A 13140-nucleotide genomic window follows, 5' to 3' on the forward strand; every position below is an offset into this window, starting at 1 on the left:
TGCCCACGTTCCACGTTTGTACAAAGCCACAAACCACAAACTTTATAAATACCCTTAGAAGAACTTAGTAACCTATAGATGTTGGTGATTTCCTCTTTTTCGGGAATACTTGTCTTACTATAACAAACCTGCACTTTGAATCTGCTCTTCTTCTCTACTTCGCACGTCATTAGTTATTATGTTGCCTAAATACGAAGGTCGTTCAGTAAATAATGCAACACTTCTTTTGAAAGTAGGTTGGTTTTGTGCAGGATTCCAATATACCTTATTATTGCCTACTCTTTTGGCTGCAACATCCTGTTTTTCAACATAATCTCCATTGAGTACTACGGCCTTATGCCACCTTACCAGGAGGACCTGTATGCCAACACTGTACCACCCTACTTGTCTACGTCGGAGCCAACGTCTTGCTGCATCAATAACCTCCCCATCATCATGTACTGCTTCCCGCAGTGTGCAACTCATTAGGCAAAACAGATGGAAGGTACGTAGTCGGTGGGGAACCCAGTGGGAGTACCTTTGAGTACTCCAACTGCTGAATGTGTCTGGCTGTACTACCAACAAAGACAGCCAGTTGTGGAGAGAGGTGTTTAATTGTGTTGCATCCATCATCTCGAATGAGAAAGTCCGCATGTCACAAGATTCCTGGGGTAACAGCTGTGTGCAGCCGGCTGGAATGCATGAGATGAGAAAGGTTTGCGCGATGTCGTTGCGACGATGAAAGACTACTCGTCCAACGACTCACCGTGCTATTGTTCAGGGTCAGGTGTCTGTAGACATTCTGCAAACGCCTACGAATGTCTGAGGTGCTCTGGGTTTCCTCTAAAAGAAACTAATGACGGCTCTTTGCTTGGAGCGCTTCTCTGTTATAGAAGGTAATTCGCAAGCTGCATAAAGCCACCACCTACCGGAACCTCACGAAACTATAGGGGCTGAAGCTGGAATATTCCACTATGTACCACCACAAACTCCGCTGCTTTTCAATCGAACCTGGCCGAGAAAAAAATTTGTTGCATTAACTACCGCACGCCTCTCGTGAGTAAACTCATATACCATTCCTAATGCCGTACCTCATATAATTTCCTAAGCATCGCCTCATTTTCTTCGACTATATTCCGTTACCTTTGTTTTAATTTTGGTAGTGTTCGTCCTATAGTCTCATTTCAAGACACTATCTATTCCGTTCAACTGCTTTTCCAAGTCATTTACAGTCTCTTGCTGAACTACACTGCCCTCGGTAAAACCTCGAAGTTTTCATTTCTTCCCCCTAAATTATAATTCCTCTGCCAATCTTTTCCATAGTTTCCTTTGCTGTTTGCTTAATGTACAGATTAAATAACATTGGGGATGTGCTGCAACCCTGTTTCCTGCTGTTAGTTATATTCACCTGTCTTTCTGATAACCTGTCAAGCTGTCAAGTAATTAAATTTGGCAGACATTGCTATCTATATGTTAGAGTGTTGTACCTTGGAATACTTTTCAACTGTTTGCTTCTACACAGCCGTCTAATAGAAGTTTAGTGTATTTTCTGATCCAATTTTTAAATGATGACACTCACTTTTTATGTGTTGCAGTCTTTTCCTGGAATTGCAAAAATTACTCCAGAAGAGTACGGTTTATCCGTTAATGGAAAACATACAGTTTGGTCATGCACCTCAGAACAAATATTCTAATAACCTTTAAAAGCATTGCAATCGAGAAAATCTTGTCCGTTCTGTATTTAGGCGTCTATCTGTTACATCATATCTCTACTACACATTAATAATCAATAGCTGAAATTAATTCAGGAGAAGTATTATCAAAAACAACACAAATTAAAAAAAAATGTTGAAACTGAAGCCATTAGAAACTAAGAGAAATTTTCATCTTCAAGAAAGATTTAATTGTTAGGACATTAACAAGATGCTGTAATTCTGTAAATGTCACATGTTCAACAGTAAAAGAACCTCTTCAGTTTAATGGTGTATAATTGGCGATGTGTGACTTAACTGCCCACATATTACACAAGAAGTTCTAATAATACACAGAATTTTATTCGCTTTAAACGGTGAGACTAAAGAATTAGAAATATATTCCGAATAGCTTGAATGTACTACACATCACCAAAACATACAGTGCCCCAATTATTAGCAAATGCGACCCAAAATCCAACCTGATGTATAGCAACAAAAAAGCTAGTAGGAAGTGGCAGATTTGCTTATGATGGCCTCTAGTGTGCATTCCTTCATATGTTTCTGAAATCAGTCGCTCGACTAAAGCACAAACTAAAAACATCATGTGTTTCTGGGTTCACTATTCTCTAGGTACAGCTGTCTCACCCTATGATAACAAAAACATTGTTTAATTAAAGCTCATATTAGAATATTTCAGAACTTTGAAAATCGACTATATATTATATTATCTCTCATAGACTGGAGCCTATAGAGTATCTATGCTAATGTTTTGTTGTGAATAAAACTGTCCACATTGCTTAATATTTTACTTCCATTATCACATATCGCTTCCTTTATCAGATCACAACTCAGAACGTGAACCATGTTGTTCTTTGACAATAAATAAAACACTTCCCTAAGTAGAATGTCAACTGTCAACTTGGTTCAAAAAAGTTTCAAAAGATACAAGCTATACTCGAGAGATAGTGCTAGACTGGAGACTTTTTTTCCTTTTTTCTGTTTTTCCTTGTAATGATAATGGTAATTCTATGAAATTACCATCATTCAGTGTCAGTTTATAAAATAAAAATAAAATAAAATTAGCATTGGAGGTAGCAAGACTAAAATCACACAAACCTGTGGAACATGCTGCACTTCTTGACTGTGAGGTAACCAACTCTTGTAAATTTTTCTTGTTTATTTATTGACACAATCACATTCTTATGACACAGTTATAACTGGTTTCGGTCATACAATGACCATCTTCAGATTCTAAAGGCGTCATACATTGAACAGAGGTTCAAGCATTGTCAATGCACGAACCTGTTTGACAATGCATGTACCTGTGTTCATTGTATGCCGCCTTCAGAATCTGAAGATGGTCATTGTATGGCCGAAACCGGTTAAGACTGTGTCATAAGAATGTGATTGCGTCTAACAATAAACAAAATTTTTACAAAATAATCAGTCACTCACTCCATTGACAAAATGTCGTTTTTTCCATTACCAAATTTTATTTGTCAAAATAAGGGACGCTTTGACCCAATAAAATTAATAGGCCTAACACAATTTATTTAAACCTCAAAACTGGTTTATTCCATGGACCTACCAATAACTTATTCATAACAATTATAAGCTGAAGGTCTACACAATTTTTTTACTTAAAACTATATTTGTTTACACTTTTGGCAGAAGTCTGAAGTTTGCGATCATTCTTTACAAACTGGACAAATTTGTCACATGTGGAACCAGAATTAACACTTTTTTTAGTTCAGATTTCAGTAAATCTAGATTGCAACGGTTCCTATCATCAAACCATTTGTTGTTCACCAAAGAACTAATTTTTCAGTGTGAGCATTAGATGCCAGTATACCGAGAACAAAGCCAAGAATCTTATTTATCTCCTTGGATTTAATTATTTTGGTCTCTGCCCCAGTCATCACAGATATCCACTTTTCAACTGTACTACCGTCTGTGGCAATTTTTGTATTTATTATATTTTTCAAAGAACAAAATTCATTATCCTTATTTTATGTCTACCTGAAAATGAGTAAGCATGTTCTGAAAATCATTAAAATTAACCGAATTCCTTAGGAATAGTGGGGGCAAGGACTTAATTGTAGCATTGTAAGAAATGTTTACATTTTTTACAATATATGTGTGAAAGATATTATAAAATTCAGCAAAATTATTTTGAATTCTCTTCTCATTGGCAGGATTTAATCTATTTCAAACGTTGAGTTTATTGCTTCCAGAAAATGAGTCATCTTTCCTGTGCTAAAAGTTTCTTTGACAAAGCTCCAATGGCACTGCAGGTCCCCATTATAGTTAAATCTGAAATCTCGAGATATTTTAATGTTTCCAAAATATTTCCAATGTAGGAAAAAATTGAAGATATGCTTCGAGAATTAACATTTTGCTTGGGGCCTCCTCACTAAAATAGAATTTGAAAGCCTTACAAGTTTCATTTGTGCTTTTAAAATAACATATTATTGGCTCCCATATCTTTATTAGCCTATCAACAGCTTGTGTGAGGGACAGCCACCTAGTAGGTACATGCCCTAAAATTTCACACCAATCAGTACCAACAAAATTAAAAAAACGATCTTAATTCTTACCTGCGTTTATCTGACACTGAAAACTGTCAATAAATCTTAAGAACTATCATTTATATGTCTACATATGAGACATCAGAAGCGTATTTAGTGCCATTATGGCTTATGTGATTTGTGCAGTTTGCTTTAAATATTTTATTATTTTTCTCGCTCAGCAATTTCATCACGGATTTATTTTTGCCGTAACTGACACTAGCATTACCGGCACTGTAAGATGAAATGCACCCTCATCTACTTGTCCCACATGATTTAATAGTTTATTTCTGATGGCAACACAAGGTTCAAAGTACCTGATTACTGCAGGAAAATTTTTCCCGTTCTTGAAATGCAACGCATCTGAAGCCACAGAAAAAAGGTGCTACACTTCTCTGGTTCATTTAGCGTATCTAGGAAAGCACTTACACTTCTGGGTGTTAATACGTTTTATGTAATAGATTCTGCTTTCGTCCTACCACAACGTAGTTTTTTGGCCACATCTGAACCATAAATACGTTCTTTGCAAGTTTATTTGCGCAGTCCATGCTAATATTACTTAGGTTGTCTTTCACTGTATGATACACAGCCGATAACGTACTGTTGCCCCTTTTGCGGATTCACCACTACTGGGACTATCACTTACGCACTGAAAATATCTGGACATCTTAGATGTGTTTTGTCCTCTCACTCTGCTTCTGTGTCCTTCGGTGTTGGCGTGCTGCTGACAATCTCTATTACCACCAAGTGCTACGTTGAATTCACGCTGGCAGAGGGTGCAATACACTTTAGAACTGTTTCCTTTTACGGGATTAATCCATAAATGAGTTTCTTCCCATTTCTTCTGATATGTACAGAAACACTTTCCTCTCTTCTTATGCGGAGATTTGGTTTCTTCCATTTCGCGTAAATCGGATTAGGAGGAACGACAAAGAAACAAGATAATCGCAACGTGACTCGCGACACCGTGTTACGTTTTGTGCTTCCTTCATATCGATGTAATAACAGTATAGAAAATACTACGTCGTATCGATTAATCGATGTTGTAGGGACCGTCCGGCATCAAGATTTGAAAAATATGCAGCAGGACTAAATCTTACTCGGTGTCATTTTCTCAAACACAGGAGATTGTATCTGCTGTATAAAATAAACACGGTATTAGGCTTAAAAATTCAGAAGAATACGGGAGTTGCCGTGTAATACGGGAGAGTTGGCAAACCTACTTGACGTTAGTGTGGCTCTCTCCACACTAAGAAGACGTACTCTTTGCCTGCATTTTTTAGCTTACGTAGTAGTACACGCGAGTAACTTAGTGTACCAATTGACGACTGCGCTAAACAGTTCGAAGGCGTTGAATGCACGCACTTTTCACATTTTTGTATCATACCAACAATAAGTTAAGCGAATCCGTCTTTTATAGACTCATCACCTGCTAACACATTGTTGTTGTTGTGGTCTTCAGTCCTGAGACTGGTTTGATGCAGCTCTCCATGCTACTCTCTATCCCGTGCAAGCTTCTTCATCTCCCAGTACCTACTGCAGCCTACATCCTTCTGAATCTGCTTAGTATGTTCATTTCTTGGTCTCCCTCTTGCTCTTGCTCATTATCAGACACTAAAAGCAACGCCTTGATGATATAACCATCTTTCTATGTCCCTCGCGTCTTTAACATTTGGCTGCAGTTGTCCGCTGATAACACTGTGTGATGCTGATGTTCGTAGCCAGCATCATGATTTTTCCAAGGATTTTTCTTTCTAATATATCTTTTATGAAGTTGTTGTGTTTAACTAGGTGCCCAGATAATTGAGTTCTTACATACTTTTGAGGAGGTGGTGATTTACATACTGTAAAAATTGTGGATAAAATCATGGTTGCACACAGCTGTGTTAATCATTTTATTGCATAACTAGTTTCAGTGATTACAGGCCACACCCAGGTGTCTGAATACAGCGAAACACAAAATTAAGTCACAATGAATCATTATAAAAACAACATAAACGTTATACTCAGCGTTTATAACCTGCTGACAACTTACACTGCGAAAATGTCGTCAGACATGCGGCAACCCATAACCAACTACAAGCCATCATGTATTAAGCCAACAGCTCCAATGAAATACAAATCTGGAGCACATGCAGTGTCCAGTAATACCGTCGTGAAGCATTTGAAATTATAAAACGTGGCATGCAATTCTCAGTAATGAGAAAATCGTCGCAAGTGTCATACTGGCAGAAGAGACGCTCGCAGATCGGAAGAGTCTTTTATACTTATACTTTAAAGGCGTCGCTGGATTTGTGGTACCTTACTATTGTTCACATAATGGCAAAATTAGAACGAGTAAGTGGAAACATGTAGGCAAGTTTGCAAGTAACAAACGGTCACCCTAGATTACAGCTTTCCACAAAATAAAATGTTTAGGGGACATAAACATACTCTGCAGGCGTTAATCTATCATCCTTTTGTAAATAACTTTCTCAGCATTCATGTCATCTTACATCATTATTCACATATTTATTAGGGGAGGTGGAAACATGAAGGCATTTTTACATTAACACAATGGCTGAAAATACTATGTTGTCAAAACCTTACAATTATTCTGCTTACAATCTATAGTCATAGCAGAATACAACAAAAATAAAATGTCAAGATCGGTGAACACACCATATTGGCAACCAAGTAACAAATTTAAGTAACCAACTTACAAAGCATTACGTGTCTTACTAACTTCATGGTTTATGTTAAATACAATCAGTCCTAAGTCAATGGTGATATTAAGTAACCTAAATTAACTTCAAGCTCTGAGGAGAATGAAACTGAATAGCCTTGCACTAAAAGTGAACCCAACATACCAATGTACAGACCTTATAATCATTCTGTGGTGACATTAGCACATAAGTTTAATATCGGAATCATAGGAGCTGTCACACATCTGAATAAGATATCACAATGCACGTTGCCAATAGCTTATAAATGTTGAGTACTATATTTACTACTGTTTTTTTAATGACTCGTTGTTCCTTATTTTAATTTTTCGTTGTATACAGACACCCGAAGATGGTCTGTTCATGATTGGAACTGGTTTTGCAACAATTTGATTACTACGCTGTGTGCAACGATGATTTGTCGAGAATTTCGATCCATTTCTATGCCATGTTTGTCGGTGCACGTTTTATAAAAAATATAAAGCAACTCTCGAAATCGCAATTTCTTTTCGGCCTACTGGAGGTAATTTGTTTCGGTTGTAATAACCATCATCAGATTAAGATTCCAGATCACATGAAGATCTGATGATCTGAGCCACTTTGTGATGGATAATTTATGGTTTAATGTAGCATCCAGACATAATCTCATTGTGCTTTGTCGCCTTAATTTCTTTTTGAATTTTTACTGTAATTTTTTTCAGTCTAAAACATTTTTGTGTATCTTCTCCATCTCTAAATCTCTGTTGCTTCTAATTTTTCCTTTTCTGTTTCATCAGAATCCATACTTCACAATCATAGTTGAAATGCTCTAACAAAATCTCGCAATAAATTTCTTTGCTCGTCCTGTATAAAAGTGGGTATCTGTTGATAAATGACTTTCATTTCTAAGGCTTGCTTGAGCATTGCAAACCTTATTTTAAAAGAGATTATTTTTTGTTATCATCTGTTGTCATCCATATCCACATCTGTAGTCCGTAAGGCACCTCAAGGTGTGTGGCGGAGGAATTTCTCATACAATGTATTTCCCCCCCCCCCCCTCCGTGTCGTCTGCCTGTTATTTGTTGAGCATCTCCGTAATGTTCTCGCGTCGACTAAACGATCCAGTGTCGAAAAAAACCCTCTCTTCGTTGGTTCTTGTCTACTTGGTAAGAATTTCGGACTAATGAACAACCTTCAACATTCAGTCGAACGAGTATTTCGTAAGCTATTTCTTTCGTAGATGAAATAGATTTCCTTAAGAGTCTTGCAGTGAATTCCACCTTAGGTCCCTCCAAATGTTAACTTCTAGGTATTTTACGGTATTTTCTGTTTCTTTAGATTTGTCGCTAATATTGTAAACATACATTAGTGGATGCCTTCATCTCTTCACCCACAGTACGTTACATTTACTTACGTTCGAGGTGAACTGCCAGTCTTGTACCGTCCATTACTCCTCTTCAGCTACTCCTGCAGTTCCTACAGATTTCTGACATTGCTACGTTCCTATAGACAACCGCATCATTTGCCGAAGCGACATGGAGCTTGAGATATCACTCGCTTTCTTCTTTACACTCTTCCTTGAGGTACTGCCCATGCACGAACAGTCATTTGCATTTCTTACCTCATTTTCTTTACTCTTCTGTTCGATTTGGCTACTGGCTTATTTTAGACTTTTGTCATTATGTTCGGTTTGTAGCTGTCCAAGGCATTAGATACAGTTTTTAACAAAAAATTATGTTCTTTTACGGGATTTACTGAAACTATAATAAATCAGCAAATCGAATACAGTATATTTCCCACTATTAATTTTGAACCATTTGGTACCGATTTTCTTTGTTTATTTTGTAATTTCTAGCTACCTTAAATTGCTGTCAGTTGAGACGACGAAGACATCATTAGACACGGAGCTCAGATACGCAATGGGCGAAGAAGGGGAAACTGGGCTAGCCGTCAGGAGGGTAATCAATGCAGACGCCTCTCGATTGGCGTGACTTCATTCACAGAAATAGGGCGAACGGAATTCTGGGTAGTCCGACTGGAGATTCGAATCCTCCTCCCCCACAGTAAGCGTCCACTGCCTTAACTAGCTGACCCACCATGCACTCACTCGGCATACCACTTAACGGACTTAATACGTAAAATCGAAGACTTTTATTTAAGCATATCCATCGACAAAGAAGGTGGCAATCATCAGATACGACGCTCTATTAATTTTGGGAATTCGTCTGATTTAGTCAAATAAGTTTAAGAGCACTAATAAGCATAACTTTTGTCCAGGATGAAGGTAGTTCAGCATGGAACTCAGAGCTGCCACGTCTACGTACGACTTTCATGTTTATCGCTTCATATTTTGGAATAAAAATTTTCTTTGCGTCTCAAACATTATTCCGTTTACATTCCATAGGCTACTCTTCAGTGTTATTTTAACTATGGGTATCTACATCTGCACCTATACTCTGAAAACATTACGAAGTACGTGGAAGAGTGTAATTTTCTTTCTACCACCTATAGCACTAAACGACATAAATAATATGCATAAAATATACTAAAAGGAAGAAGAAATGTTTTTATGTGCACCGGAATTAAAATGGAAACCAATATTACGCATTCAACAATGTTTACAAAATCGGTAATGGTAATGCTTTGTACTTAAAGCAAAATTTTCTTATGTGCAGGGTGGTGGAAAAAAAAAGAATGAGAAAACGGCGGAGGATGGCAACACGAACAGACTTTTTGTATCATTATTTGGTAAACATAATTGGAGCCGTAAGGACTAGCGGAAGCCTTCTTAAAACATAACTGTGTTTATGAACAACAGTTGTCTGCAGTCTGTTGCAAGTGCACATTATTGGCCTTTGAAAGTTCTCAACGTGTCTCAAGCACTTGTTGTCAATATTTCATACGCAGATTACAAAAAAACAAAAAACAAAAAATAGCTTTTGACAGTAAGTGAAAATAAAAGGAGATGGTAATCTTTCGTTTGTAGATTCACATATATAACATTTCAATTTACTGTGTGTTGTTTGAATTGCCCCCCTAAAGTAGAATATTATCGCGACAGGATTTATGTACTTTCCAGAGATGGGCTGAAGTAATTTTTAACTCTGCCAACCTTAAGATAGCATTGTGAAGAGTTTCTGAAACTGTGGTTAGCAGTGAGGAATGCTTAAAAGTTTAAGGTTGCAGTGAACAACTTAAATTCCACGTTGACCAGGTAACAGAATATTAAGTAAATATTAATATTTCAAATCACAAAGATGCGAAAATGCAAAGACAACAGCAGTTTTCAGAGAAACTGAGAAGATGGGATAATGCATAACGTAAAGAAAAAGTGAATACATCAGCACGTACATAACTTAACAAAATACAAAAATTTTCAATAATAGTTAAACCTTACTTAAGCTGATTGATTAACCAACCAACCAACATTTTAAAATAACAGAACAATGAAGAAAATAGGGACTAATACAAATAAATTTATACAAGAATATAACGTATCTCATACGACCACAACACATTCCTTGTTTTATCGTTAATAAAAAGTTTAGATCAAATATTTAAACAATATATTTTTATTATTATAAGTTATATTATTATAGCCTTCTTTTCCATTATTAATAAAGAGAAATTACTAATAACAATTTATTTATACAATGTATACATTAACATATTACACTGATTACACAACGAAGCGAATTACATAATAACTATATTTAAAATTATACAGCAACAAATTCGATGGCTTTTGCATCACCTCGAAGGGGCCAGCAGATTCAACCCCCAGTAACTTTTTACTTGTGTGACTTACCTGTGTTCTCTTCCTTTGTAAGTCTGCTGTTTCTCTGTTGCAGCTCCAGCCAGAAAACACGTCACAAGACTGAAAGCCAGGTCACTCATTAAGGCAGAAGACGACAAAGCAGGAACACTTAAGAAACTAAAATACTTTGTACTGTTACAATAAATATGAATAATTGATCTTCAGAGTTTGTGTTACGTAACTTTATTCCCCCTTTAAAGTTCCCTCTGCGGAGTTAATTCCGTAGTTGTACACTAATCAATACGCTTTCTAGAAATATATGATTTAGGTTAAGTGCGCTGCATAATTATAGGGAGCCAAGATAAATAAAATGGCTCTTAGCACTATGGGACTTAACATCGGACGTCATCAGTCCCCTAGAACTTAGAACTACTGAAATTTAACCAACCTAAGGACGTCACACACATCCATGCCCGAGGCAGGATTCGAACCTGCGACAGTAGCAATCGCACGGTTCCAGACTGAAGCGCCTAGAACCGCTCGGCCACAACGGCCGGCGATAAATAAAATGCGAAATATACAACTCCGATGACCAGAATTATCCAGAGGACAAATGTTTATTACAACTATTGATTGCCTTCAGTATTTCACTGTTGATCGAAGGAAAGGAAGGATGATTCGGACTTAACTTCTTGTCGTTGACAAGGTGTCAGAGACGGAGTGAAAGCAGTGTTTGAGGAACTGTAGGGACAGACGTTGGCCGTGCCGTTTCTCAGGGACCACATTGACAAGTGTCTTAAGCACTTCAGAGAAATGACGTTAAACCTGAGTCAGCATGTAGTAAGGGGTTACAAACCAGCGTCCTCCAGCCTGCGAGTGCAGTGCTTCACACACTGAGTGGTGACTGCGGACCTCGCCCTTCGCTTACTCTATTATCATCGACGCAATGTCTGCCTGCTGTCATCTTCATCTTCCCAGTTTAATTATCTGTAATATCCTAGTCCTGTCATCGTATCCTCTCTTGACGTTTATTACCTGTTTCCATCTCTGTTTGAGGAATGGCGTTTGTGTTATTAAGAATCTTTTCTTTGCGCCAGATAAGAGAGAAATATTTAAATTCTGGTGATAGTATGTTATGTATGAAGAATGGTTTGCCCCAGGAAAGAAACGCTACTAGTGTGATGGCACATTGTGTTTAATAATAGGACAGATTTCGGCATACAATCAAAATTTCTACTGAACAGAAACAGCGTCATTCAAATACCTATGCCTTTGCGTATCTTGATCTATTGAAGTATCAGCCTTGGTATCAGCCTTTGTGGCTACTGATATCATCATTGTTTGGAGGCTCTTTGATCATATACATACAATACTATGAGGACATCCATGAAAAAAGTAGTGATAAATATTATTTCGGAGTTCGTAAAAATAGATTTGAAGATTCGACCTGATTCATCTACCTGAAACACACAAGATCATTAAATAAAATTAATATGATGATGAGAAAAGTTTCTATAATAATTGCAGACACCAATAATCAAAGATAAGGTTATTATTCCATGAACCAACATGTACTTCCTAATACATTGAGATTCACAAATGAGAAACCACAACAGTATGTCTTCGCTTCCTAAAGCGTCGTTTGTTTCTATAAAAAAAAGGTTGTTTGTTACACTTTGTGCATACTGTCTTCTATATTTGATATGGAGGTTCATGGTTTCTTCGAAGTAATAAAAAAATAAAACGTCTTTTTCGTTTCCTCCACGCTTGTTAATATCCAGAACTGTACGTTCTGCGTGAGAATTGTTATGAGAACTTCTGATGAAGTGCGTTCGTAGTCATCAGTATTAAATAGTCGTACACATTACATTCTGCGATGCTTCAACACACGTGCTTAGAGAGAGAGAGATTCTAAATCATACACCAGATTGAGATTCCACTTTTATTCCTTTCCATGGTCCAATATTAATGAAGCTTGCATGCAGTTACTTGAAATATGAATTTCAAGTCAATATCTTTTATAAATATAGGCAGTTCCTTAAAGGAGAACGAAAAACCAGTCCAAGCTGAAAATTTTTACTTTTTATTCATTCAATGACTATTTTCGGGCCGAGACCCATTTTCAGAACATCATAACAAAGTCTAAAACGGCATTTCCGAAGATGTCAGAAACGTGGAATGAATATTTACAGCCCTTACAGTTATGTGTATCAACTGTAAATATTCATTGCACGTTTTTAACGTGTTCAGAAATGTCATTTTCGACTTTGTTATGGTGTTCTGAAAATGGATATCGGCCCGAAACTAGTCAGAAAATGAATAAAAGTAAAAAGTTTCAGCTTGGACTGGTTTTTCGTTCTACTGATTAAAAGAAGTTCCTGACCCAAGTTATTCCAGCATGCTTGAAGTTCGTAAATTCCTTAAAGCACAAACTTACAAATAGTTAAGAGCAAATTACAGTT

The 13140-nt window shown here is 37.0% G+C and overlaps 1 protein-coding gene across 1 annotated transcript in view; it reads left to right on the forward strand.

The window, feature by feature from the left end:
- The window catches only part of LOC124711799, a 94326-nt gene extending 83455 nt beyond the window's left edge, over window positions 1-10871 (forward strand). Inside the window, exon 2 of the mRNA XM_047242022.1 lies at window positions 10773-10871. Coding sequence (XP_047097978.1) covers window positions 10773-10802 — 30 coding nt within the window. The 3' untranslated portion in view covers window positions 10803-10871. The remainder of the gene's footprint in view (window positions 1-10772) is intronic.
- The last annotated feature ends 2269 nt before the right edge of the window (window positions 10872-13140 follow it).

The sequence above is a fragment of the Schistocerca piceifrons genome, chromosome 8 (genome assembly GCF_021461385.2).
Source record: "Schistocerca piceifrons isolate TAMUIC-IGC-003096 chromosome 8, iqSchPice1.1, whole genome shotgun sequence".
In the NCBI taxonomy this organism is placed as follows: Eukaryota; Metazoa; Arthropoda; class Insecta; order Orthoptera; family Acrididae; genus Schistocerca; species Schistocerca piceifrons.